Genomic DNA, 24,458 nt, shown 5'->3' with positions numbered 1-24,458 from the left:
AAGCTGTAATTCCATAGTTTGTCAGTGCTACTATTAATTAGTTCCCTACCTGGAGGTCCAGTCTGATGGACAGGCTGAACCTTGAATTGGGCATAGAACCTCTTAGCGAAGGCTGTAGCAGCAGATAAATTAGAGGAACTTGGTTCATAAGAGCATGGGATTAGGGTTAAGAGTATGTCATATAGCCTTTTCAGCCTACTACACCTTTCTTGACTCCACTTGTTTTCTCTCCAAAAGCTTCAACTTCCTGGCCTGCCAAAATACGAAATTAGTATGGGCAGCATGCTTTATGGGATGAAAGGAATTAATAATTGTGTATGGGGAACAAGGAGGTGGGTAACTAATTAGGTTATTTGGCTTTGCTGCACTTTCCAAGAGGCTACATGGCTGTGGGGCAACTCACAGCTTGAGAGAGAGAGATCAGAGGTCTTTAATTTTGGAGGAGAGACAATTGGACTTTAGAGGCTTTGTGTTGGCTGTGGGAAATGGGGCCTGGAAATGGAAAGGGATCAGAGGCCTTATTCAGAAACTTAGGTGGTATGGCACACTAAAATGTGGCTGTTTGGATACAGAATTGGCTATCCAAATGACGAGAGCAAATGGTAGTGGATGGAAAATATTCCACCTGGAGGTTGGTGACTAGTGGATGTCCCACAGGGATCTGCTCTTGGGCCTCTGCACTTTATAGTTTTTAATAAATGACTTGGATGAAGAAGTGGAAGTTTGGGTTAGTAAGTTTGTCATCAGCAAAGGTCAATGGTGTTGTAGATAATATTGAGGGCTCCTGCAGGCTACAATATGACATTGACAGGATGCAGAGCTGGGCTGAGAAGTGGCAGATGAAGTTTGACCTGGACAAATGCGAAGTGATTCATTTTAGAAGGTCGAATTTGAATGCTGAATACAGGGTTAAAGACAGGAACAGGGAGATCTTGAGGTCCATGTCCATAGGTCCCTCAAAATTGCTACCTAAGTTGATAGGATTGTTAAGAGGGCATATCGTGTTTTGGCTTTCATTAACAGGGTGGGGTTGGTGGTGGTGGGGGTTTTGAGTTTGAGAGCTGCCAGGTTTTGCTGCAGCTCTATAAAACCCTGGTTAGACTACACTTGGAATATTATGTCCAGTTCTGGTAGTCTCATTATAGGATGTAGATGCTTTAGACAGTGCAGAGGAGATTTACCAGGCTGCTGCCTGGATTGGAGGGCTTATCTTATGAAGAGAGGTTGAGTGGGTTTGGCTTTACACACTGGAGAGAAGGAGGAAGAGATGTGACTTGATAGACATGTACAAAGTAATGAAAGGCATAGATAGAATAGATAGCCAGAGACATTTCCCCAGGGCAGAAATGGCTGTCATGAGGGGGGGGGGGGGTCATAATTTTAAGGTGATTGGAGGAAGGTTTAGGGGAGATGTCAGAAGTAGGTTCTTTACGCAGAGAGTGGTGAGTCCATAGAATGAACTGCCAGTGGTAGTAGTAGAGTCAGAGACATTAAGGACATTTAAGCGACTGGTGGACAAGCACATGGATGGCAATAAATTGAGGGGTATGTAGATTAGGTTGATCTTCAATTAAGATAAATGCTCGGCACAGCATAGTGGGCTGAAGAACAGTACAGCACAATGCAGGTGCTCTGTTCCAGAATGGCAGCAAGTAATTTGGTGGGGTTGTCCAATCATAGGGTTTTCTAAGATAAGAACTTGGATACAGGAGGTAGGTGCAAAGCTATGAGGTGCAATGAGGCTATGAACTTCATTGCTCTTCAGATTTTCAAGTTGAAATCTGGCATCAGGAAACCTGGCAGCTTTAATAGAGGTGAGGACTTTGTGGATTCAGGAGGTAGGTGCTTTGCACCTACCTCCTCCTGAACCCACAAAGTCCTCACCTCTATTAAAGCTGCCAGGTTTCCTGATGCCAGATTTCAACTTGAAAATCTGAAGAGCAATGAAGTTCATAGCCTCATTATTCAAAGTTCCAATCTGCCTCCTTCAGGCAGGTTAGTTGTCCAGTTAATTTCTGACCTCGCGTAAAGCTGTAAATTGCTAAGTTGGAGGCAGGTTTGGACCTGGAAAAAGATTTTTGTAGATTTCAATTGAATATCTGATCCAAACGAACACCCATCCTTTTCTTCTAATGCTAAAATTCTGCCCTTTTTCCTTACTTCTCCAACAATTAATATGGCACTCATGTCCATATCTCCATATGGAAACATCAATGTGCATATAACTTAAATTTTGCAGGTGACTCAAATATAACATTCACACCATTTGCTGTAAGATATTAAGTAATCTTTTACAAGAGTTGTCTTGCATACTAATTCAGTACAATCAAATTCTTAGGCCTAAATTTTCATGGAGTTGTGGAATTCCTACAGCTAGAAAACTAGATTCAAAACTCTAGCCCCATTTCCAACAGATCCAATTTTACTGCTGACAGAATGACTCTCTCATGCAAGAAACCCAAATCCAGCTAAGTCATTTGAATTCAGTACTGAATCCCTTATAGAATATGGCCCTTGCTTCAGTGAAATTGGTGTCCATTTGAGTATTTGAATTTAGTACTAGGCTTCACAGTGCTGGGCTCTAAGTGCAAGGTTTGGCAATTCCAAAAGATTTTTAAAAAGTTTAGCTACCTTGGAAGTAGAATTCTTAATACAATTGTTTCTTTTAGGAGATTTTAATGTTTTGCATGGGCTTTTATGACAGTGCTTTGGTTTGTACAGTGAAGTGCATAATAAGTAGGACTGAGATGAAAAATTGCTTCACCCAAGCTGTGGTGAGCATATGGAATTTTCTGCCACAGAAAATTATTGGGGTCAGAATATTTAATGTTTTCAAGGAATTAGATATTTCTTATGAATAAAGGGTTCAAAGACATGAGTAGAATGACTGGGAACAGTATAACGAGTTGAATGATCAGCCATGAACATATTGAATGGCAGAGCAGTTGTTAAGGGCCAAATTGACTAAACCTGCTCATATTTTTGTTTCAATCATTTCACCATGGCTCCCAAACTTGCCCACTTTGGATAAAGCTTGGGTTAATATTGTGGCTGGTAAGAGCTGAGGATGATGAGCAGAGGCAATGATTGGCAAGGATTGCACTAAATTTGACAAAGGGGCATGACAGCTCTTGGGAATAAGTGGGGTACACAGGTTAACACGGCGGATATAAAGGGAACATTTGAGCTTGTGGAGGGGCATAGATTCACACTAGTTGATGTGGATAGGATGCGAAGAGTGGTTGCAAAGGTGACAGCAAAGAGTGTCCTCTCCCTCTCTCCTTCTAACTTCAACCTGTAAGTGTCTGTTCCATTTTTTGACTTTTTAAGGGGGTTTGCTTATTGGGACTGTGTATATTCGGAACACCATAATTAAGTCTAGTTTGGATAAATTGAGTTCTGTAGAGTCCTTTATTCTGTTCTTTATGTTTCATTGTGTAATTTTGTGAATAAATTTTGTCTGTTTTAAAACTTGGTAGTCAACTTAACTAAGTTACTCCTGGTAATTTTCATTGTACGCTTACCAAAACAAAATTGCAAAGTTATGATCTGGGTTATCTGCTTAAAAATGTTTTGAGTGGTCTGGCCGAATCTATAACAAAACTGTGACAAAGTCCAGACAATGAGGTGAGCTTTTAACCACCCTGCTTTGGAACTCTGTAGCTGGTGTGGCTGCCTCCACTTTGCTCTGGCATCCCCCACCAAGATGAATGCTGGAAAAGTTGGAAAATTTCCCAACTGAGTTTTTTGGGATCCTGACAACCCTTTTTCCCTGTCAGTTAAGCCCAAAATCAACCAGTTTCATACTGCAACACGGGCTGAACGATTGGTCTGTCTGCTTACTAGTATCCATGCAGGCATTATGGCAGGCTGGTCGGAGGGTCTAGACATTAGAGACTACTCCACCTGAGCTAACATCAACAATATACTCTTTGCATATTTTCTAATGCCTTCATCAATGCTTAATGTTCAAAAAGCTGTATGTAATGTGCTGTGCTGTATCTTAATCAGTGCACTACACTTGAACTGTTCCTCTAAATACCTCAGTAAGAATGCTTCTGAGCTGGTACTTGAAATGGGGTTTGTGGGGAGTAGGTGCAGGGGGATTTGATAAGTGTGTAATGCTACGTGCACGCATGACCAAAATATAGTACAGCCTGAAGTACCCTTTCTGGCATATGCGTATAGAAATGGAAATAAAGTTACAATAATGCACTGCTGGGTAACTTTCATACATGGCAAAATACTCAAGTGTTTGCTTTTCTGAGAGTTCATGAATTAGAATAGAAACATTTATTACTAATAGTGAGCTAACAGCAAAACCAACTTTTCCACTTCCAGCACAAGCATTTTTCTAAGATGTTAAGATCTTCGTCCTCATATGGGCTTGAAACTGAGTAGAATGCTTATGCAAGGTTTTCTTAAGTTTTCTTATTTTTTTTTAAGATCCAGTGTACTCGTGGTCAAAGATGCTTCCGTATTTACTGGTCTTCACACAGCTGCTATTTTTCTTGCAGTAATATTTGCTGCTCGGGTGTTGGTAAAAGGTTGACACAAAAGGCATGTAACATGATAGAATGAGATTAACATAAATCATAATGTAACTTTCACATCAGAAGAGGTGGCACCAATCTACAAAAAAAAAACTGTTTGATTCTCAAATACAGCTCATTACTATAGTGCCTATGTACAGTTTTAAAAAAGAAAATTCAGATTTCTTCGCTGGCTGGACTAGTAAGTATTGCCCATAGCCAGTTGGCCTGAAAGTAGTGGTGAGGAGATATAAGTATGTTATAGTATATAAGGAATTGAAAAACTGTGCTTAGAGCTAAGGAACAAGCAGCATCAGGAACACTGTATGCACAAACGCCCACAGCATGAAATACTCAAGACTGGTATCTCAATGTACAGGTAGAAATAATGGATTGAAGTACAATATAAGGAATAGTGGAAACTGGGGCGGGGAGCCAGTGTCTGAAGTTTAAAAAAAAATTCCAAGGGACAAAGCTCCAATGAGAAAATTCTGAAGGCAGGGCAAAGACATTGGAAGACTTCTATTAATGGGCTGCACATGGAAAGACTAAGGTGTGGGAAATGGAGCTCAAAACATTTCAAAGCTTAGCTACAAACCATCAATGCTCTAGAAAGGAAAAACAGAATTGGAACACTTAAACAGATAAAGTGGAAAGATTATTCTCCCTCCCATAGCCACAGTGATTAAATGAGACTTGAGTTCCTTTGTTCACTGGTGTTATTCAAGTATATGTAAAGGGAACCCCACACTTCCAAAGATACTCCATGGATCAAATTGAATAAGGTTATGGATATACCATTTCCAGGTTTTCCAGGTCTGATATAGTTATCCAGTTACCAGTTTGATTCTACACACTACCTTGTTGTTTTACCAATCACAATTCATTTTATCAATTATCATAACAACATTTCTTTATCCTTATAAAAGTACTAGCTACATTCTGGCAGTATTTCTTAACCCACTTTGTACCAGCTAGACATTTTGTTCCTAACCAGTTTGAGCAGCTTGTATTTGAATGTTTCAAGTTAACAGCACTTTCATCACCTCAACAACAAAAAAAAATCCTGAGAAAAGGAAATTAAATTCAGAGAAATTGAAACCATGTAGCAATAGAAAAGTTCAAGCAGTTGAAATAAAATACAAAAAAGTGAAAACATTCCTAGGTGAGATTAAGGGGAATCCCAGCATGGCCTATCTCAATGTTAGCAGGACTCAAACCAAAATTTATACAAACAGGATGTTGAGTCTTACTTGGAACAGTGGTGAGTTGCCAATTAAGGAGGATTATTACTTGTTTAAAACCCCTGTTCATGGCCTAACTCAATTAACTTTTCAGCTTTCTATCCGTTAGGTACGGAGAAAATGTGACATGGAAATTATAGAGGGTACCTGGTGGATTCAGCTCACCACTTGCTCCAAATAACATCTGTGTGAGACATTGGTCACCAACATTTCAGGCATGCTCCATGAGCATCGGTCACATACACCCCATGTCCATTGTCACTGCTAACCTCTAATAATCCTCATAGCACATCTCAAATCCAAGTAAAGGATGCTTTTGCACATCAATGCTGCAACAGCATAATTATTGTAATGCTGTAGCAAGGATTCTACATGCAGGCACATACTCAGCTCATGAAGTCGATTGAGCTGCATCTCTGGGATTTCCGTTCACTGTTATAACGCACACCCACACAGAGCTTATCCCGATGCTCAGTGTCCCTGTCTTGCCTTTTTGCATTTGCTCTTTCAGCAGATAAAGGTGACTCATTATTTCAGACTTGCCTTGTTGTATAGCTGAAACACAATGGAAGGAAGCTGGTCTAGGCTGTTAGCAGGCCTCCTTCAAATCAAGGGGGATAGCCTGCACTCATGCTGTCCTAGCACCTCTGATACCAATCCAGGGCTTGTAAACAATCCATCAGCTACTTGAGATGTTGAGAGAGTTAGGCTGCACTACATGTAGGGGGCAAGGAGCTGAAAAACAGGCAGCCCAACACATGCCTCAATTCTTTCTGCCTTTTTTCTTTGTGGGTTAGAATGAGAGGAAGGTATTTAGTGAGGGGAATTGAGAGGCACGGCTGTTAATTTTGGTGTAGGTGGAGGTATTCTGAGTGAGTGATTAGGCAGTGCTGAGGGCATGCAGAGTTAGTAGTGTTGGGGGTTTGGATGCATGACAACAAGTGATTATAGAGTCAGAGATGTACAGCATGGAAACTGACCCTTCTGTCCAACCCGTCCATGCCGACCAGATATCCCAACCCAATCTAGTCCCACCTGCCAGTACCTGGCCCATATCCCTCCAAACTCTTCCTATTCATATACCCATCCAAGTGCCTCTTAAATGTTGCAATTGTACCAGCCTCCACCACATCCTCTGGCAGCTCATTCCATACACGTACCACCCTCTGGGTGAAAATGTTGCCCCTTAGGTCTCTTTTATATCTTTCCCCTCTCACCCTAAACCTATGCCCTCTAGTTCTGGACTCCCCCACCCTAAACTTTGTCTATTATTCCTATCCACACCCCTCAATTTTGTAAACCTCTATAAGGTCACCCCTCAGCCTCCAACGCTCCAGGGAAAACAGTCTGACCTCCCAACTCCTGTACTCAATACTCTGACCAATAAAGGAAAGCATACCAAACGCCTTCTTCACTATCCTATCTACCTGCGACTCCACTTTCAAGGAGCTATTAACCTGCACTCCAAGGTCTCTTTGTTCAGCAATACTCCCTAGGACCTTACCATTAAGTGTATAAGTCCTGCTAAGATTTGCTTTCCCAAAATGAGGCACCTCACGTTTATCTGAATTAAACTCCATCTGCCACTTCTCAGCCCTTTGGCCTATCTGGTCCAGATCCTGTTGTAATAGGAGGTAACCCTCTTCGCTGTCCACTACACCTCCAATTTTGGTATCATCTGCAAACTTACTAACTGTACTCTTATGCTTGCATCCAAATCATTTATGTAAATGACAAAAAGTAGAGGGCCCAGCACTGATCCTTGTGGCACTCCACTGGTCGCAGGTCTCCAGTTTGAAAAACAACCCTCCGGCACCACCCTCTGTCTTCTACCTTTGAGCCAGTTCTGTATCCAAATGGCTAGTTCTCCTTGTATTCCATGAGATCTAACCTTGCTAATCAGTCTCCCATTGGGAACCTTTGAACATGTTCCAAGCATTAATCAGTTGTAAAGCCTTGGTGGGAGGTGGGTACAATTAGAGATAGAAAGAATGAATGTGAGCTCTCAAGCGTGAGATTGCACTTATGCTGGTGAAGTCAAGAAGATCTTTGAGCTTCATTGTGCAGTGCCAAGCATTCCTCCAGATGGCTGACTGTTCTGACTGTTCTAACCCAGTTGCCAATTAGGCTGGCAAGGTCAGGCATTGTAACCTCCAATCATGGTCATGAGAGAGAACACCATCGCCACCGACTCCCCGCAGTACCCATCCAGCTGGAAATTCAGGGTGGTAATTTCCACATTTCCATGCCCAGGTCAAATGTCAGGGACCATATAGGGCAGCTTTAGACTTTAGTGCTTGTCCAGTTACACAATGGGCTTTTAAAACACAAAGCGTTGAGTGCAAAGGTATGCTTGTGAAAAATGGGATAGCCATCGAGTGGCAAGTTGTTCTGGGAACAGCACTCGGCAAGATAGGGGTAGAATCAGGTAGATAATTAATTCAGTGAGTTTGGTACAATGAGAGAAGTTGCTAGACTTCACAGTGAAAACCTTCCAAAATGTTCTATGGAACTCGGACATTGCCAATGTTGAATGTTTTTGGCTATGGACCAAATGAAACACAGGACTGGGTCTCTTAGAAAACAACTGAGTTACAGAATTGCTTCAAAATTAAATAGTCTAAAACTGAACAAGTTCATATGCTTGTGCTAAGTACTTCCTGCAGCAGATAATGTTATAAATCATAAAAATATTAACAAATTTGAAATACTTCTTACTCAAGCCAAGAAATGAATTATAATTAATGAATATGGGATGGTGGCATCTTTTCTGCATCAGATAGTGTTCAGAATAGTGGAACTATTCCAGACATGCAACAAGACAATCACCCTCAGTGCTGAATTCAAGCCAACCAAATCAAGATGTGGAGAAGCCAACATTTCAGATATAACTCTTCAGCCCTGATGCTGCCTGACTTGCTGTCTTCTTCCAGCCTCTTGTTTATCTACTGTGGATTCCACCATTTGCAGTTTTTTGTCTCTAACCAAATCATGATGTCCAGTCAGAACTCCAGGCCATCTCAACCTGAGATTTAGATTTTCAGAGGTGGGAGTAAAGAAATAAGGATAATGGTGATAATAGTGGTACTGAATAGGGAAGGTTTAGAGGGATATGGGCCAAGTGCTGGCAAATGGGACTGGATTAGGTTAGGATATCTGGTTGGAATGGACAAGTTGGACCAGAGGGGTCTGTTTCCTTGCTATTCATATTTCCATCCAGATGCCTTTTTAAATGCTGTAATTGTACCAGCCTCCACTTCCTCTGGGAGCTCATTCCACACACTCACCACCTGCTGCGTGAAAAAGTTGCCCCTTAGGTCCCTTTTATCTTTCCCCTCTTGCCCTAAACCTTTGCCCTCTAGTTCTGGACTTCCCCATCCCAGGGAAAATATTTATTGTCTATTTATCATATCCATGTCCCTCATGATTTTACAAACCTCTATAAAAGATCACTCTCAACTTCTGACACTCCAGGGAAAACAGTCCCAGCCTATTCGGCCTCTCCCTACAACTCAAATCCACCCTGTTGCCAAATCTTGGCAACATCACTGTAAATCTTTCTTTTCTGAACCTTTTCAAGTTTCACAACATCCTTCCAAATTGCATGCAATATTCCCAACCAATGTCCTGTACAGTTGCAACATGACCTCCCAAATCTTATGCTGACCAATAAAGGAAAGCATACCAAATGCCTTCTCTATCCTATCTACCTGCGACTCTACTTTCAAGGAACTATGAACCTGCACTCCAAGGACCCATTGTTCAGCAACTCTCCCCAGGACCTTGCCATTAAGTGTACGTGAGAGTGAGGAGCCGAGGACTGCTAGGAAGGTGAGTAAAACAGTTTAAAAAAAAAGTACCTCAGGCATCAGGGCCTCCATCTGTCAAGAGGTGAGGGTAAGGAGCAAAGGACTGCTGGTTATATATTTGGGTAGCAGCTGAATTCTGAGACACTACACTTGTAGCGTCTCCCACCCTTCCTTCCTTCCTCTAACCAAAAAAAAAAGGGGACTCTCACGTGTTACTAAGGTAAGGCATTTCAATTTATATTTCTTGTGTATCATGTGATAGATTAAGTGTTTACTATTATTTGCTTAGTTGAATAAGACCATAAAATAAACTAGAAATTTATATAAATTTGAGTTAAATAATTAAGTAGAGATGGCTGGACAGGTGATGTGCTGTAGCTGTATAATGTAGGAGCTGGCTGATCCCATTGTGAACTGCAGTGACCACATCTGCAGCAAGTGTTGGTTGCTGGATGAACTCCGGACCAGAATTGATGATCTGGAATGTGATCTTCAAACACTGCAGCACATTCGGGAGGGGGAAGAGTTACCTGTTTCAGGAGGCAGTCACACCTGGTAGCTTAAGTAATTCAAACTCTGTTAATGATCAGGGACAAGTGTGTGACTGAATGAGGCAGGTAGGGGGATTTTGAGTTCAGGAGTGGAGGAGCCCTTGACTTGTCCAACAGGTATGAGATTTTTGCTCCCTGTATGGATGAGGAAAAGGGCTGTGGATAGTATAGGCTAGCTGGCCACGGCACCATGGTGCAGAAGGCCATTCAAGAGGGAGGAGAAAAAAGACCAGTAGCTGTTATAGGGGAATTCTATAACTAGAGGGACAGATAGTATCCTTTACGAGCTGGATCGGGAGTACCGCATGGTGTGTTTCTGCCTGGTGCCAGGGTGTAGGACATCTCTGACTGGTTTAAAAGGATATTGGAGCGGGAGGGGGAGGATCCAGTTGTTGTGGTCCACATTGGCACTAAACAACATAGGTAAGGCTAGGAAGGAGGACCTGTTTGGGGATTATCGAGCACTAGGAAGGAAATTAAAGAACAGATCCTCGAAGGTCATGATCTCCGGATTACTGCCCGAGCCACTGCTAATTGGCATAGGGATAGGAAAATTAGGGACGTCAACACATGGCTAAGAGATTGGTGTGGGAAAGAGTTATTCCACTTCATGGGACAGTTTTGGAACTGGAGGGATCTGTATCTTGGGATTGTCTTTACCTGAACCGATCTGTTACCAGTGTTCTGGTGAAAAGATAAATAGGGTGGTCACTAGGACTTTAAACTTGAGTTGGAGGGGGGGGGGGCAGGGAAAGGGAAAGCAACAGGGAGTATGGAGTCAAGTAGAAAGAAAGTCTCTCAGGTTAGTGTGTGTGCAGGGTTTAAGTTCAAGGCAGGCTAGGAATGAAGCAAATAGGAATGATAACTTAGGACGTATTACTAGAGATGTTGGAAATCATAAGAAAATTAGCTTTAAGGCGCTTTATCTAAATGCTCATAGTATTCGTAACAAAGCAGATGAATTAACAGCATAAATCATCATGAATGATTATGATGTGATAGGCATCACAGAGACGTGGTTTCAGGAGGTTCAAGTCTGGCAGTTAAATATTCAAGGATTTACAATTTATCGAAACGACAGGGAGACTGGCAGAGGGGGCCTTGTTAGTTAAGAATGAGATTAAATGTATGGCACTGAATGACATAGGGTCAGATAATGTGGAGTCTGTGTGGGTGGAGTTGAGGAACCACAAAGGCAAAAAACCATAATGGGAGTTATGTACAGACCTCCCAGCAGTGGTCAGGACCAGGGACGCAAGATGTACCAGAAAATAAATAGGGCATGTCAGAAAGACAAGGTCACAGTGATCATGAGGGACTTCAATATGCAGGTGGACTGGGTGAATAATGCTGCCAGTGAACAATAAATCCAAAGAAAGGGAATTCACTGAATGCTTATAGGATGGCTTTTTGGAACAGCTTGTGATGGTGCCCACAAGGAAACAGGCTATTCTGGACTTAGTGCTATGAAACGAACCAGACTTTATAAAAGATTTTAAAGTAAGGGAACACTTAGGAGGCAGGGACCATAATATGGTGGAGTTCAGTCTGCTGTTTGAAAGAGAGATGGCAAAATCGGATGTAATGGTGTTACACTTAAATAAAGATAATTACAGGGGCATGAGGGTGAAACTGACGAAAATTGACTGGAAGCAGAGCCTATTGGGGAAGACAGTAGAGCAACAATGGCAGGAGTTTCTGGGTGTAATTGAGGACACAGTACAGAAGTTCATCCCAAAGAAAACAAAGATTATCTGGGGAGGGGTTAGACAGCCATGGCTGACAAAGGAAGTCAGGAAATGTATCAAACTAAAAGAGAGAGTCTATACAGTGGTCAAGAGCACCGGGAAATTAGAAGATTGGGAAGACTACAAAAACAAACAGAGGAAAACAAAGAAAGAAATAAGGAAGGAGAGGATCATATATGAAGGTAAGCTAGCCAGTAATATTAGAAACGATAGTAAAAGTTTATTTCAATACATAAGAAACAAATGAGAGGCAAAGTAGAAATTGGGCCACTCCAAATTAATGCTGGAAGGCTAATGCTGGGAGATAAGGAAATAGCTGAAGAACTTAAGTACTTTGTGTCTGTCTTCACAGTGGAAGACAGGAGTATTATACCAACAATTAAGGAGAGTCGGGGGCAGAGTTGAGTGTGGTAGTCATTATAAAAGAGAAAGTGCTAGAAAAGCTAAAAGTTCTAAAAATTGATAAATCTCCTGGCCCTGATGGGCTACATCCTAGAGTTCTGAGGGACGTGGCTAAGGAAAGAGCTGAGGCACTGACTATGATATTTCAAAAAATCACTGGAGTCAGGAAAAGTCCCACATGATTGGAAAATCGTTGTTGTAACACCCTTGTTCAAGAAAGGATCAAGACAAAAGATGGAAAATTATCGGCCGATTAGCCTAACCTCAGTTGTAGTTAACATTCTAGAATCCATCATTAAGGATGAGATTTCTAAATTCTTAGAAGTGCAGGGTCAGATTAGAACAAGGCAGCATGGATTTAATAAGGGGAGGTCGTGCCTGACAAACCTGTTAGAATTCTTTGAAGAGATTGTTATACCAGGGAAACCCAGTGGATGTTGTCTATCTAGAGTTCCAAACGTCCTTTGATAAAGTGCCTCACAGGAGGCTGCTGAGTAAGGTGAGGGCCCATGGTGTTTGAGGTGAGCTCCTGGCATGGATTGTGGATTGGCTGTCTGACAGATGGCAGAGAGTTGGGATAAAAAGGTTCTTTTTTTTTGGAATGGTAGCTAGTGACAAGTGGGATCCCGCAGGGTTCAATGTTGGGGCCGCAGCTATTCACCTTTATATATTAATGATCTGGATGAAGGGACAGGGGGCATTCTGGCGAAGGTTGCCGATGATACGAAGTTAGGCGGACAGGCAGATAGTACTGAGGAAGTGGGCAGGCTGCAGAAAGATTTAGACAGTTTAGGAGAGTGGTCCAGGAAATGGCTGATGAAATTCAATGTGAGCAAGTGTGAGGTCTTGCACTTTGGAAAAAAAAATACAGGCACGGACTATATTATTTTTTAAACGGTAAGAAAATTCATAAAGCCAAAGTACAAAGGGATCTGGGAGTGCTAGTCCAGGATTCTCTAAAGGTTGATTTGCAGGTTGAGTCCATGATTAAGAAAGCAAATGTAATCTTGTCACTTATCTCAAGAGGGTTGGAGTATAAAAGCAGCGACATGCTTCTTCTGAGACTTTATAAGGCTCTAGTTAGGCCCCATTTAGAATACTGTGCCCAACTTTGGGCCCCATATCTCAGGACAGACATTCACACGGATGATTCCTGGAATGATAGGCCTAACATGATGAACGGCTGAGGATCCTGGGATTGTATTCATTAGAGTTGAGAAGGTTGAGGGGAGATCTAATAACAACTTACAAGAGAATGCATGACTTAGAAAGGTTGGACGCTGGGAAGTTGTTTCTGTTAGGTGAGGAGACTAGGACCCGTGGGCGTCAATTTAGAATGGAAATGAGGAGACATCTTCTTTAGCCAGAGAGTGGTGGGCCTATGGAATTCATTGCCGTGGAGAGCAGTGGAGGCCAGGATGTTGGGTGTCTTCAAGGCAGACATTGATAATTCCTTGGGAGATCAAGAATTTAAGGGCTACAGGGAGTGCGGGTAAGTGGAATTGAAATGCCCATCAACCATGATTAAATGGTCGAGTGGACTAGATGGGCTGAATGGCCTTACTTCCATTCCTGTCTTATGGTCCAAGTCCTACTCTGATTTGCTTTTCCAAAATGCAGCATCTCACATTTATCTAAATTAAACTCCATCTGCCACTCCTCAGCCTATTGGCCCATCGGATCAAGATCCCATTGTACGGAGGTAATCTTCTTCATTGTCCACTACACCTCCAAACTTGGTGTCATCTCCAAACTTACCAACTATATCTCCTATGTTCACATCCAAATCACTTATATAAATGAAGAAAAGTAGTGGACCAAGCACCAATTCTTGTGGCACTGCACTGGTCACAGGCCTCCAGTCTGAAAAACAACCCTCCACCACCCACCCTCTGTCTTCTAACTTTAAACCAGTTCTGTATCCAAATGGCTAGTTCTCCCTGTATTCTATGAGTTCTAACCTTGCTAACTAGTCTCCCATGGGAAACCCTGTTGAACGCCTTACTGAAGTCCACATAGGTCACATCCACTGCTCTGCCTTTATCAATCCTCTTTGTTGCTACTTCAAAAAACTCTATCAAGTTCATGAGACATGATTTCCCATGCACAAAGCCATGTTGATGATCCTTAATCAGGCCTTGCCTTTCCAAATACATGTAAAGTCTGTCTCTGAGGACCCCCCCCCCCACCCCCACCAAACAATCTGCCCACCACCGATGTCAGGATCACCGGTCTATAGTTCCCTGGTTTTTCCTCACCACCTTTCTTAAAGAGTGGCACCACGTTAGCCAGCCTTCAAGTCTTCCAACACCCCACCTGTGAGTATCGATGATACATATATCCCAACAAAGGGGCCCAGCAATCACTTCCTTAGCTTTCCATAAATTCTAGGGTACACCTGATCAGGTCCTGGGGATTTATCCACTTCTTTGCATTTAGTATCATCTCCTCTATAATATAGACATTTTTTCACAGATGCAAAATACTCATTTAGTATCTCTCCCATCTCCTGCGGCTGCATACAGGCTGCCTTGCTGATCTTTTGAGGGGCCCTATTCTCTCGCTAGTTACTCTTTTGTCCTTAATATATTTATAAAATCTTTTTGGATTATTCTGAGCCCTTTTTGCCAAAGCTATTTCATGTCTTTTTTTTTGCCCACCTGATTTCCCTCTTAATTATACTCCTACTGCCTTTACACTCTTCTAAAGGATTCACTTGATCACTCCTGTCTACACTTGACATATGCTTCCTTCTTTTTCTTAACCAGAACCAGAACCTCTAGTCATCCAGCATTCCCTACACTTACCAGCCTTTCCTTTCACCCTAACAGGAATATACTGTCTCTGGACTCTCGTTATCTTATTTTTGAAGGCTTCCTATTTTCCAGCCATCCTTTACCTGTGAACATCTGCCCCCAGTCAAACTAAGTTGATTATATCTACTTTAAAAAAGCAAAATAAAAAGTCCTATTATATCACTTGATACAATAATTCAAAATGTAATTCATTCATATGTCAATAAATGATTATGGTTCAGGAGCAGGTTACTTTTTGACTTACTGAGAAGACTGAATTAAGCATTCACATATTTTAGAGTAAATGATTTAATGAAACTCAGTTAATTAAACTTAAAGTTTAAATTAGATAAAGTTTAAAGTAAAAAGACTGAGTTACAAAGAATGAGAAAATATTCCAGACAGAGGATGACATGAATGGTACAAAGATCATTAACAGACAGTGGCACCGAATCTTCCAAGGAATGGAAATTCCCCCTTTTTGCGTATGGAACCAAGCTCTGCATTTCTCACCAGCACTTTCCATCCTGACTCCTTTTTGGAGGAGTGAACCTGAAATCCAACTGGTCCCTTCTGGTGAAGGATACAGGAGGAATCAAATCATGAAGCCTTTTTATTAAAAATAGTAATAGACACAACTGTGTTACTTTTAAATGATCCAAGGCTGTATTAGTATTCATTATCCCATTGCTGATATTTCTTGGTTTAGATGAATATCTACACTTCACCCTGAGAGTGATCAACTAACACTCCCAGTCAAACACCAACAGTAAGCATTCCCTCCAAAACTCATGAAGATGCTCTCTGACCTCCCAGCCCTCTAATCTCCCTTCCCACACTGCCCTTCTTCCCTACCCCTCACATCCCCAAAACAAAACCCTTTCAATGACTTGGCATGCAGGAAGGAGTGAGCTCTTTCTGTGATCTAGAAATTGGTTGGGGAAGGAGTACACAGGTCATGAGGACATGGTACTATCGAGTTGGAGCTCGGTGGTGAGCACTGCGTACTAGATGGAACAGGGTGGCAAATATTGCCATTGGGAACTGAGTGTTACTGGGGATGATGGAGTTAAGTTGATCAGCAGGATTTGAGCAGTTATGAAAACCTGAAGTAAAACCCCATGTAGAAAAATGGATAAGCATAGGGCAAACAGCTTATATCCATACAGTTCTCGCCCGTCACAGAGCAATCTGGGGAAGAGTAAATCCTGCAATTGAAAGCTTATACTTTTCACATAAGTCTGTACCTATGTTTGGATTTCCTCAAAGACCCAAGGCACATCAGAATGGAAGTTGAGGCAAAGGGATCTTTCCATATTGGAAGGTTTGAGGAAATGTGCCTTAGTTTCTTCTCTTTCAGCAGGGATCTGTTCTACTTGAATGCAGATAATTCAGTTTATAATAGATGTTCCTTAACATTATACCTGTATAGATCGCTTCAGTTGTACTATATAAATCATCTATTTACCCTTCTTTGTGCCATCTCCCTGACCAGAATGACGTCTTTCTATTGGTCGTTCCTGTCCTTTAAGATCTTGCTTGCTTCTAAAGGTTGGAACATCACTCCACTTGGTTTCCCGTTGTGCATATCCACTTGAAATGGTCTGCAAAGTTTTTAAACAATGGTTATACATAATATTATTTTCTATCATCTATTTATTTATAGAACAGCTGGAAGAAAAACAAATTTGGAAGGCAGTAAAAAATGAGAGATATCACACAGAATTTTGTTTTATCTATTTCATTCACTCAGCAACAGGTCCAATTCTTTAGACCCACTCATCTTTGTTAGTTCAAATTTCTTCTCTGCCCCAATATCTAATATTCTTGACCTATTGTTGTATTTGTACTTTTTAACCATAATAAAGTTGGCAAATTGTAGAGTGTGTGCAGCTGTGTGGCTGCATGACTGGTTTAGGAGGGAGGGCTTCAGATATGTGGATCATTGGGATACCTTCTGGGGAAGGTGGGACCTGTACAAGAAGGACACCAATATCTTGGGTGTGAGGTTTACAAGTTCTTTGTGAGGGTTTAAACTAGATTGGCAGGGGAGTAGGAACCTGAGCTACAGATCAGATGATGGAGTAGGTAGTGAACATACAGATACAACGTGCAGAGAGTCTATGCGGAGGGATAGGCACTTGATAGAGAAGAGGTGCAGTCAGTATGATGGGCTGAAGTGTGTCTATTTAAATACAAGTAGTATCAGGAATAAGGATGACTAACTCAGAGCATGGATCAGTACTTGGTACTATGTTCCTGTGGCTATTACAGGAAACCTGGATATCATGGGCAGGAATGACTGTTTAATGTTCCAGGGTTTAGATGTTTCAAAAGGAATGGTGGGGGAGGTGGATGGAAAGAGGTGGAGTGGCGTTGCTAATGTGAGATAGTATTAGAACTGCAGAAAGGGAGATCGTTGAAGAGGGTTTATGTACAGAGTCAGTATGGGTGGAAGTCAGAAATCAGAAAAGAGGAGTCATTTTATTGGGAGTTTTCTGCACCCCCCCCCCCCCCCCAAACAAAGGAGCAAATTGGGAGGCAGATTTTGGAAATTTGTAGAATTAACAAGGTTGTTGTCATGGGTGACTTTAACTTTCCTAATATTGATTAGAACCTAATTAGTTCAAATAGTATGGATGGAGCTGTTTTTGTCAGGTATCCAGGAAGGGTTCCCGATGCAATAGGCCGATAAGAGAGGAGGCCATTGTGGACTTGGTGCTCATCATGCCAGGTTCAGATCTCTTGGTGGGAGAGCATTTTGGTGATTGTAATCACAACTCCATGACATTTACTATAATCACAGAGGGATGGGGCAGACGGTATGGGAAAGTATTTAATTGGGGGAGGGGGAATTACAATGCTCATAGGCAGGAACTGGGGAGCCTAGATGGAGAACAAACATTCTTGGGAAATACACAATAGAAAGGTGGAGGTTGTTTAGGAAGCACCTGCTGGTAGTGCTGGACAGGTTTGTCCCACTGAGGCAAGGAAGGGATGGCTGGTTGAAAGAACCTTGGGTGACAAGGGATGTGAAACACCTAGTTAAGAGGAAGGAAGCTTGCTTAAGGTTGAGAAGGCAAGGATTATACAGAGCTTTAGATGGTTACAAGGTAGCCAGGAATTAACTGAAGATTGGACTTGGGAGAGCTAGAAGGTGCCATGAAAAAGCTATAGCGGGTAGGATTACGGAAAGCCTTAAGGCATTCTACACTTGAGGAACAAGAGGAAAGCCTTAAGGCATTCTACACTTGAGGAACAAGAGGATGGCCAGGATTGGGCTGATTCAGGGACAGTTGAGGGAACTTGTGCCTGGAGTCAGAGGAAGTAGGGGATGTCCTAAATGAATACTTAGGGTCAGCATTCACTACTGAAGGGGACCTTGGTGTTTCTGAGGATAGTGTTTCACACTGACTGACAGATATGCTAGAATGGATTGATGTTAGGAGGAGGATGCACTGAAGATTTTGAAAAACAAGGAAAGAGAAATCACCTGGGCTGGATAGGACATACCCTAGGTTAGTACAAAGTTAAAAATCTCACACAATACCAGGTTATAGTCCAACAGGTTTAATTGGAAGCACACTAGCTTTCGGAGCGACGCTCCTTCACCAGGCGATAGTGGAGGGCTCGATCGTAACACAGAATTTATAGCAAAAATTTACAGTGTGATGTAACTGAAATTATACATTGAAAAATTGATTGTCTGTTAAGCCTTTCATCTGTTAGAATACAGTGATAGTTTCACTTCTTTCATGTGTAAATCACAAAACCTTTTTATTTTAAAGTTGCATTCTCGGGTTAGCTGTTAACAATGGTGATAACTAGACAATATGTTGAAGGCGTTGGCCCCCTGTGTTCTCTGTTTATGCCATGATGTTTAGATTGTTATCTCACTTTTTAGATTAGAATCAGAGTTCTACATGAATGCATGCAGTTTTTGAGCAAGTACAATGTAACTCTGCAAGTACAAATTCCTCCCACAAAATATATGTGTGCATGTGGGTCTTTGTCTGTCTGTGTGCGTGTCTGTCTGTCTGTCTGTCTGGGGCAGGGGTTGAGAGTGTGAGAAAGTGTGTGTGCGTGTGTGTGAGAAAGAGTGAGTGAGTGAGTGTGTGTATAGTGAGTGCAGAGTGTCTTAAGTCTGTGATGGTCATCTGATGAAGGAGCGTCGCTCCGAAAGCTAGTGTGCTTCCAATGAAACTTGTTGGACTATAACCTGGTGTTGTGTGATTTTTAACTTTAAGTCTGTAAGGGTGTGTGAGGTTAGTACAGGAAGTGAAGGAAGAGATTGCTGCGCCTTTGGCAATGATCTTTGCATCCTCATAGTCCACTGGAGTAGTGCCAGATGATTGGAGAGTGGAAAATGTTATTCCCATGTTCAAGAAAGGGAATAGGGATAATCCTGGGAATTACTGATCAGTCGGTCTAACGTCAGTGGTCAGCAAAGTTTCGGAAAGGATTCTGAGAGGCATGATTTATGATTAATCAAACTATGGTTTTCCAAGTAGAGATCATCAGTATGGCTTTGTGAGGGGCAGGCCATGCCTCACAAACCTTATGGAATTCATTTGAGGATGTGACAAAACATGTTGATGACGGTAGAGCAATGGATATGGTGTACATGGATACTAGCAAGGCATCTGATAAGATTCACCATGGTAGGCTCATTAAAAGTAGGGAGGCATGGAATACAGGGAATCCTGTGTCTGTCTGGATACAGAATTGGCTGTCCTATAGATGATAGGGTGGTGGTAGATGTAAGGTATTCAGCCTGGAGCTCTGTGACCAATGGTATTCCACAGGGATTGGTTCTGGGACCACTGCTCTTTGGTTTTTATAAATGACTTTGAGGAAGTGGAAGGGTGAATTATTAAGTTTGCTGATAACACCAAGGTTGGTGGAGTTGTGGATAGTGTGGAGGGCTGTTGTAGGTTGCAACGAGACATTGACAGGATGCAAAACTGGGTTGATAAGTGGCAGATGTAGTTCAATCTAGAAAAGTGTAAAGTTATTCATCTTTGGAAGGTCGACTTTGAATGCAGAATACAGGGTTAAAGGTAGGATTCTTGGCAGTGTGGAGGAACAGAAGGATCTTGGGGTCTATGTCCATAGATCCCTCAAGGTTGCCACCCAGGTTGACAGGGTTGTTAAGAAGGCATATGATGAGTTGGCTTTCATTAGCAGGGGGATTGAGTTTAAGAGCTGCCAGGTTTTGCTACACTCTTATAAAACTCTGGTTCGACCACACTTGGAATAGTGTGTTCAGTTCTGGTCACATCATAAGAAAGATGTGGGAGCTTTACTGGGTGCAGAGATTTATCAGGATGCTGCCTGGATTGGAGTGCTTATCTTATGAAGAGAGGTTGAGTGAGCTTGGCCTTTCCACACTGGAGAGAAGGAGGAAGAGATGTGACTTGACAGAGGTGTACAAGATCATGTATTGATACAGTAGATAGCCAGAGACTTTCCCCAAGGCAGAAATGACCGTCACCTTATAATTTTAAGGTGACTGGAGGAAGGTTTAGGGGAGATGTCAGAAGTAGATTCTTTACTACCACTGCTGGCGGTACATTCTATGTATCCACCGCACTGAGTAAAGTCAGATACATTAGGGACCCTTGGGAAGGCACATGGACGTTAGTACAATGAAGGGGAATAGGTTAGTCTGATCTTAGTAGGATAGAAGGCTAGCACAACATAGAGGACCAAAGGGCCTGTGCACTTTTCTATGTTGGGAGATGCTGAAATTACAGGATCAGCCACAATCCTATTAAATGGTGGTGCAGGCTACTGCACCTATTTTCTATGTTTCTATCAGGAACTATATGCATCAATCTGATATAGTTTAGCAATTTCCATGGCTCCAGCATCCTGTTGAAAACTACCTACAATATCTGAAGCCCCAAGATGACTCTGGATGGCTGCTGAATGGTCAAAGATGTGTACTATAACTATGGATCATTATTAAATATACATGTAAAGGAGAGGGACAAGCCAATCCATGCTTTCACCAGTCATCTTTAGCTTCCTCAAATGTGATTATCAAGAAATAATAGATTACTGTAAATTGCAGAACAGTGCTTTACAAACTGAATCTAAACATATAGTTGACAGGTCAAAGAAGAGCAGGGATGAACAAGGGGAGGTGATGGCCTCGTGGTGTTGTTGTTGCTGAATTAATAACCTAGAGATCCAGGTAATGTTCTGGGGACCTGGGTTTGAATTGTACATGGTGAAATTTTGAATCTAATAAAGAATGTGAAAATAAATGTCTAATCAACATCAAAAAGAAAAAAATCTTTAGTGCTGGGAAATGTCATCCTTACCTGGTCTGGCCCATATCAGACTTCAGACCCATAGCAATCTGGTTGAGTCAATTAAATCCACTCAATTAAATTCTTAAAAATTACAAATGTGTTCAGCATTCTTCTGTTTTGTGAAAATGTATGGTGCAAACAGCTTTCTTCTATTCAATTCTACGCTGCAACTAAGTCCTGTTCATATTCATGCATACAAGTCTCTCGTATTCTTTCACAGAATGTGGCAGCACTGACAACAGTTGTCTGTCCCCAAATGCCTTGAAGTGAAGGTTTTGCTCTGCCATTTCAGAGGGCAGTTGAGATCAACCACATTTCTGGGGCCCTGGAATTGTCCAAGACCAGATCTGGTAAGGACAGCAGACTGCCTTCCTTTGAGTATTAGTGGAGCTGAAGGGTTTTTATAATGTGATAATTTCATGATTACCATTGCTGAGATTTGTTTCTAATTCCAGGTTTACTTAGTTTAATTTAAATTCCATCCACTGCTGCAGTGGAATTTGACCTCAAGTTTCCAGAGAATTAGCCTGCATTCTGGATTACTAGTCTAGTAACACTACCACAACAATATCACTTTCACCATTTTTGCAATCTTATCAAATTACTTCACAGAATCACAACCATTATGGTGCAGAAGTGAGCTATTCAGCCTAGCATTACTACATTAATTGTATTACCTATTGCCAATCCCTGTCTTTTCTCCATATTCCTGCACATCAATTTTTAAAAATCTGATTTATTTTCATGTACCTAGGTTTGTTTTGTGCTCATTAGACAGATCATATCATACAATGTGCATTAGGGTAATAGAACAGAGCAAAGAATACAATTTTACAACTGCAAAAACAGTGCACAAAGAGCAAGATCAAAATTAAATTTAAAATTTCAGAGCTTCATTTAGAAGTCTTAACAGCAGAGAAGAAGCTGTTCTTGAATCTGTTTGTACATGTGTTCAAGCCTGATGGAAGAGGTTGAAAGAGATTATAACTGGGGTGGGAGGGGTCCTTGATTACATTGACTGCCTCCCTGAGGCAGCAAGTACAGATTGAATCAATGGATGGAATCAATGGCTTGCATAATGGACTGGCTGTATTCACAACTCTTTAGTTTCTTATGGTCCTGGGAAGTGCAGTTGCTAAATATTGAGAGCCTGTATTTAAGAAAGAATGTTCTGCTATTACAGGGGGTCCAGAGGAGATTTATAGGAATTAACCTCAGGATGAGGGGCTTGTTATCTGAGGAGCATTTGAGGTTTCTGCCTATACTTAATGGATTTAGAAGGGTGGCGGGGGGTGGGGGGGGGAGGGAGGGGGGGGGAGAGAATCTGACTGAAACTTACAGAATACTGACAGGCCTGGATAGAGTGGACGTGGAGAAGACGTGTCCATTAGGAAGCGAGACTAGGATGCAAGGGTACAACCTCAGTGTGAAGTGTTGACACTTTAGAACTGAGGTGAGGAGAAATTTGGAAAATGCATTGATTTCCTTTGGATGTTCTAGTTTCCTCTCAGTTCAAAGATGTGCAGATTAGGAGGACTGGTTGCTCTTTGTTCCAGGGATGTGCAGGCTAGTTGTTCTAGCCATTGAAATGCAGGGTTACAGGGATAGGGTAGGGAGGGTTAGAACATAGAAAAATACAGCGCAGTACAGGCCCTTTGGCCCTCAATGTTGCGCCGATCCAAGCCCACCTAACCTACACTAGCCCACTATCCTCCATATGCCTATCCAATGCCCGTTTAAATGCCCCTAAAGAGGGAGAGTCCACCACTGCTACTGGCAGGGCATTCCATGAACTCACGACTCACAGAGTAAAGAATCTACCCCGAATATCTGTCCTATACCTACCACCCCTTAATTTAAAGCTATGCCCCCTCGTAATAGCTGACTCCAACCAGAGTCTTATACAACTGCAACATGACCTCAGGGCTCCGGAACTCAATTCCTCTACCAATAAAAGCCAGTTCGCCATATGCCTTCTTCACCGCACTGTTTACCTGGGTGGCAACTTTCAAAGATCTGTGTAACTGGACACCAAGATCCCTCTGCTCATCCACACTACCAAGTATCTGACCATTAGCCCAGTACCCCGTCTTTTTGTTACTCTTACCAAAGTGAATCACTTCACACTTAGCTACATTGAATTCCATTTGCCACCTTTCTGCCCAGCTCTGCAACTTATCTATATCCCGCTGTAACCTGACACATCCTTCCTCACTGTCAACAATTCCACTGACTTTCGTATCATCCGCAAACTTGCTCACCCAACCTTCTAGCCCCTCCTCCAGGTCATTTATAAAAATGACAAACAGCAATGGTCCCAAAACAGATCCTTGCGGAACACCGCTAGTAACTGCACTCCAAGGTTGGTCATAGTGAAATGTTCTTAGGAGGATCAATGTGGTCTCAATGGGCCAAATGGCCTACTTCCACATTGTAGGGATTCTGTGAATTTCTTCAGCCAGACGGTAATGAATCTGTGGAACGCATTGCTGTAGAGGGCTAAGGAGGCTAAATTATTCTCTGTATTTAAGACAGAGACAGATTGATTCTTGATTAGTAAGGGATCAAGGGTTACAGAGAGAAGGGGATCAAGAAACTTATCAGCCATGATCAAGTGGCAGAACAATGAACTGACTGGCCTAATTCTGCTCCTATATCTTAGTCTTACGGTCTAAATCAAAGTCAAACCTGCATGTTTTGAAACTTAAGCAAAGCTTGGTAATTCTTTCAGTCATCAGAAGCTGATGCACTCTGTGGTAGTGTTTTTAACAATTGCAGTCCCTTTGCCAATTAATCAGCTTCTTCCACCAGACACTGTAAATGCTGTTTGCTTTTGGTAATTAATTAAATGGTAATTTATGCAATTATTCTGGTGAGTGCAAGATGGCAAGTTTCAACTAAACGTGTTGCTTTTCTTAAAATATTGACTTCACAGATTCCTGATGTTGTGAAACTTGAAAGGGTTCAGAAAAGATTTACAAGGATGTTGCCAGCATTGAAGGATTTGAGGGAGAGGTTGAATAGGCTAGGGCTGTTTTTCCTGGAGCGTCAGAGGCT

General features: G+C 41.9%; 1 protein-coding gene across 7 annotated transcripts in view; it reads right to left on the bottom strand.

The window, feature by feature from the left end:
* gra (granulito) overlaps positions 1-24,458 on the bottom strand; it is a 121,083-nt gene that overhangs the window by 20,165 nt on the left and 76,460 nt on the right. For all 7 annotated transcript variants that reach the window (XM_043688112.1, XM_043688108.1, XM_043688110.1 and 4 more), the window contains one exon: positions 16,550-16,685. In XM_043688112.1, coding sequence (XP_043544047.1) covers positions 16,550-16,685 — 136 coding nt within the window. The remainder of the gene's footprint in view (positions 1-16,549; positions 16,686-24,458) is intronic.

The sequence above is a fragment of the Chiloscyllium plagiosum genome, chromosome 4, assembly GCF_004010195.1.
Source record: "Chiloscyllium plagiosum isolate BGI_BamShark_2017 chromosome 4, ASM401019v2, whole genome shotgun sequence".
Lineage (NCBI taxonomy): Eukaryota > Metazoa > Chordata > Chondrichthyes > Orectolobiformes > Hemiscylliidae > Chiloscyllium > Chiloscyllium plagiosum.
The sequence above is the reverse complement of the archived record's forward strand: the minus strand, read 5'-3'. Positions and strand labels throughout refer to the sequence as shown.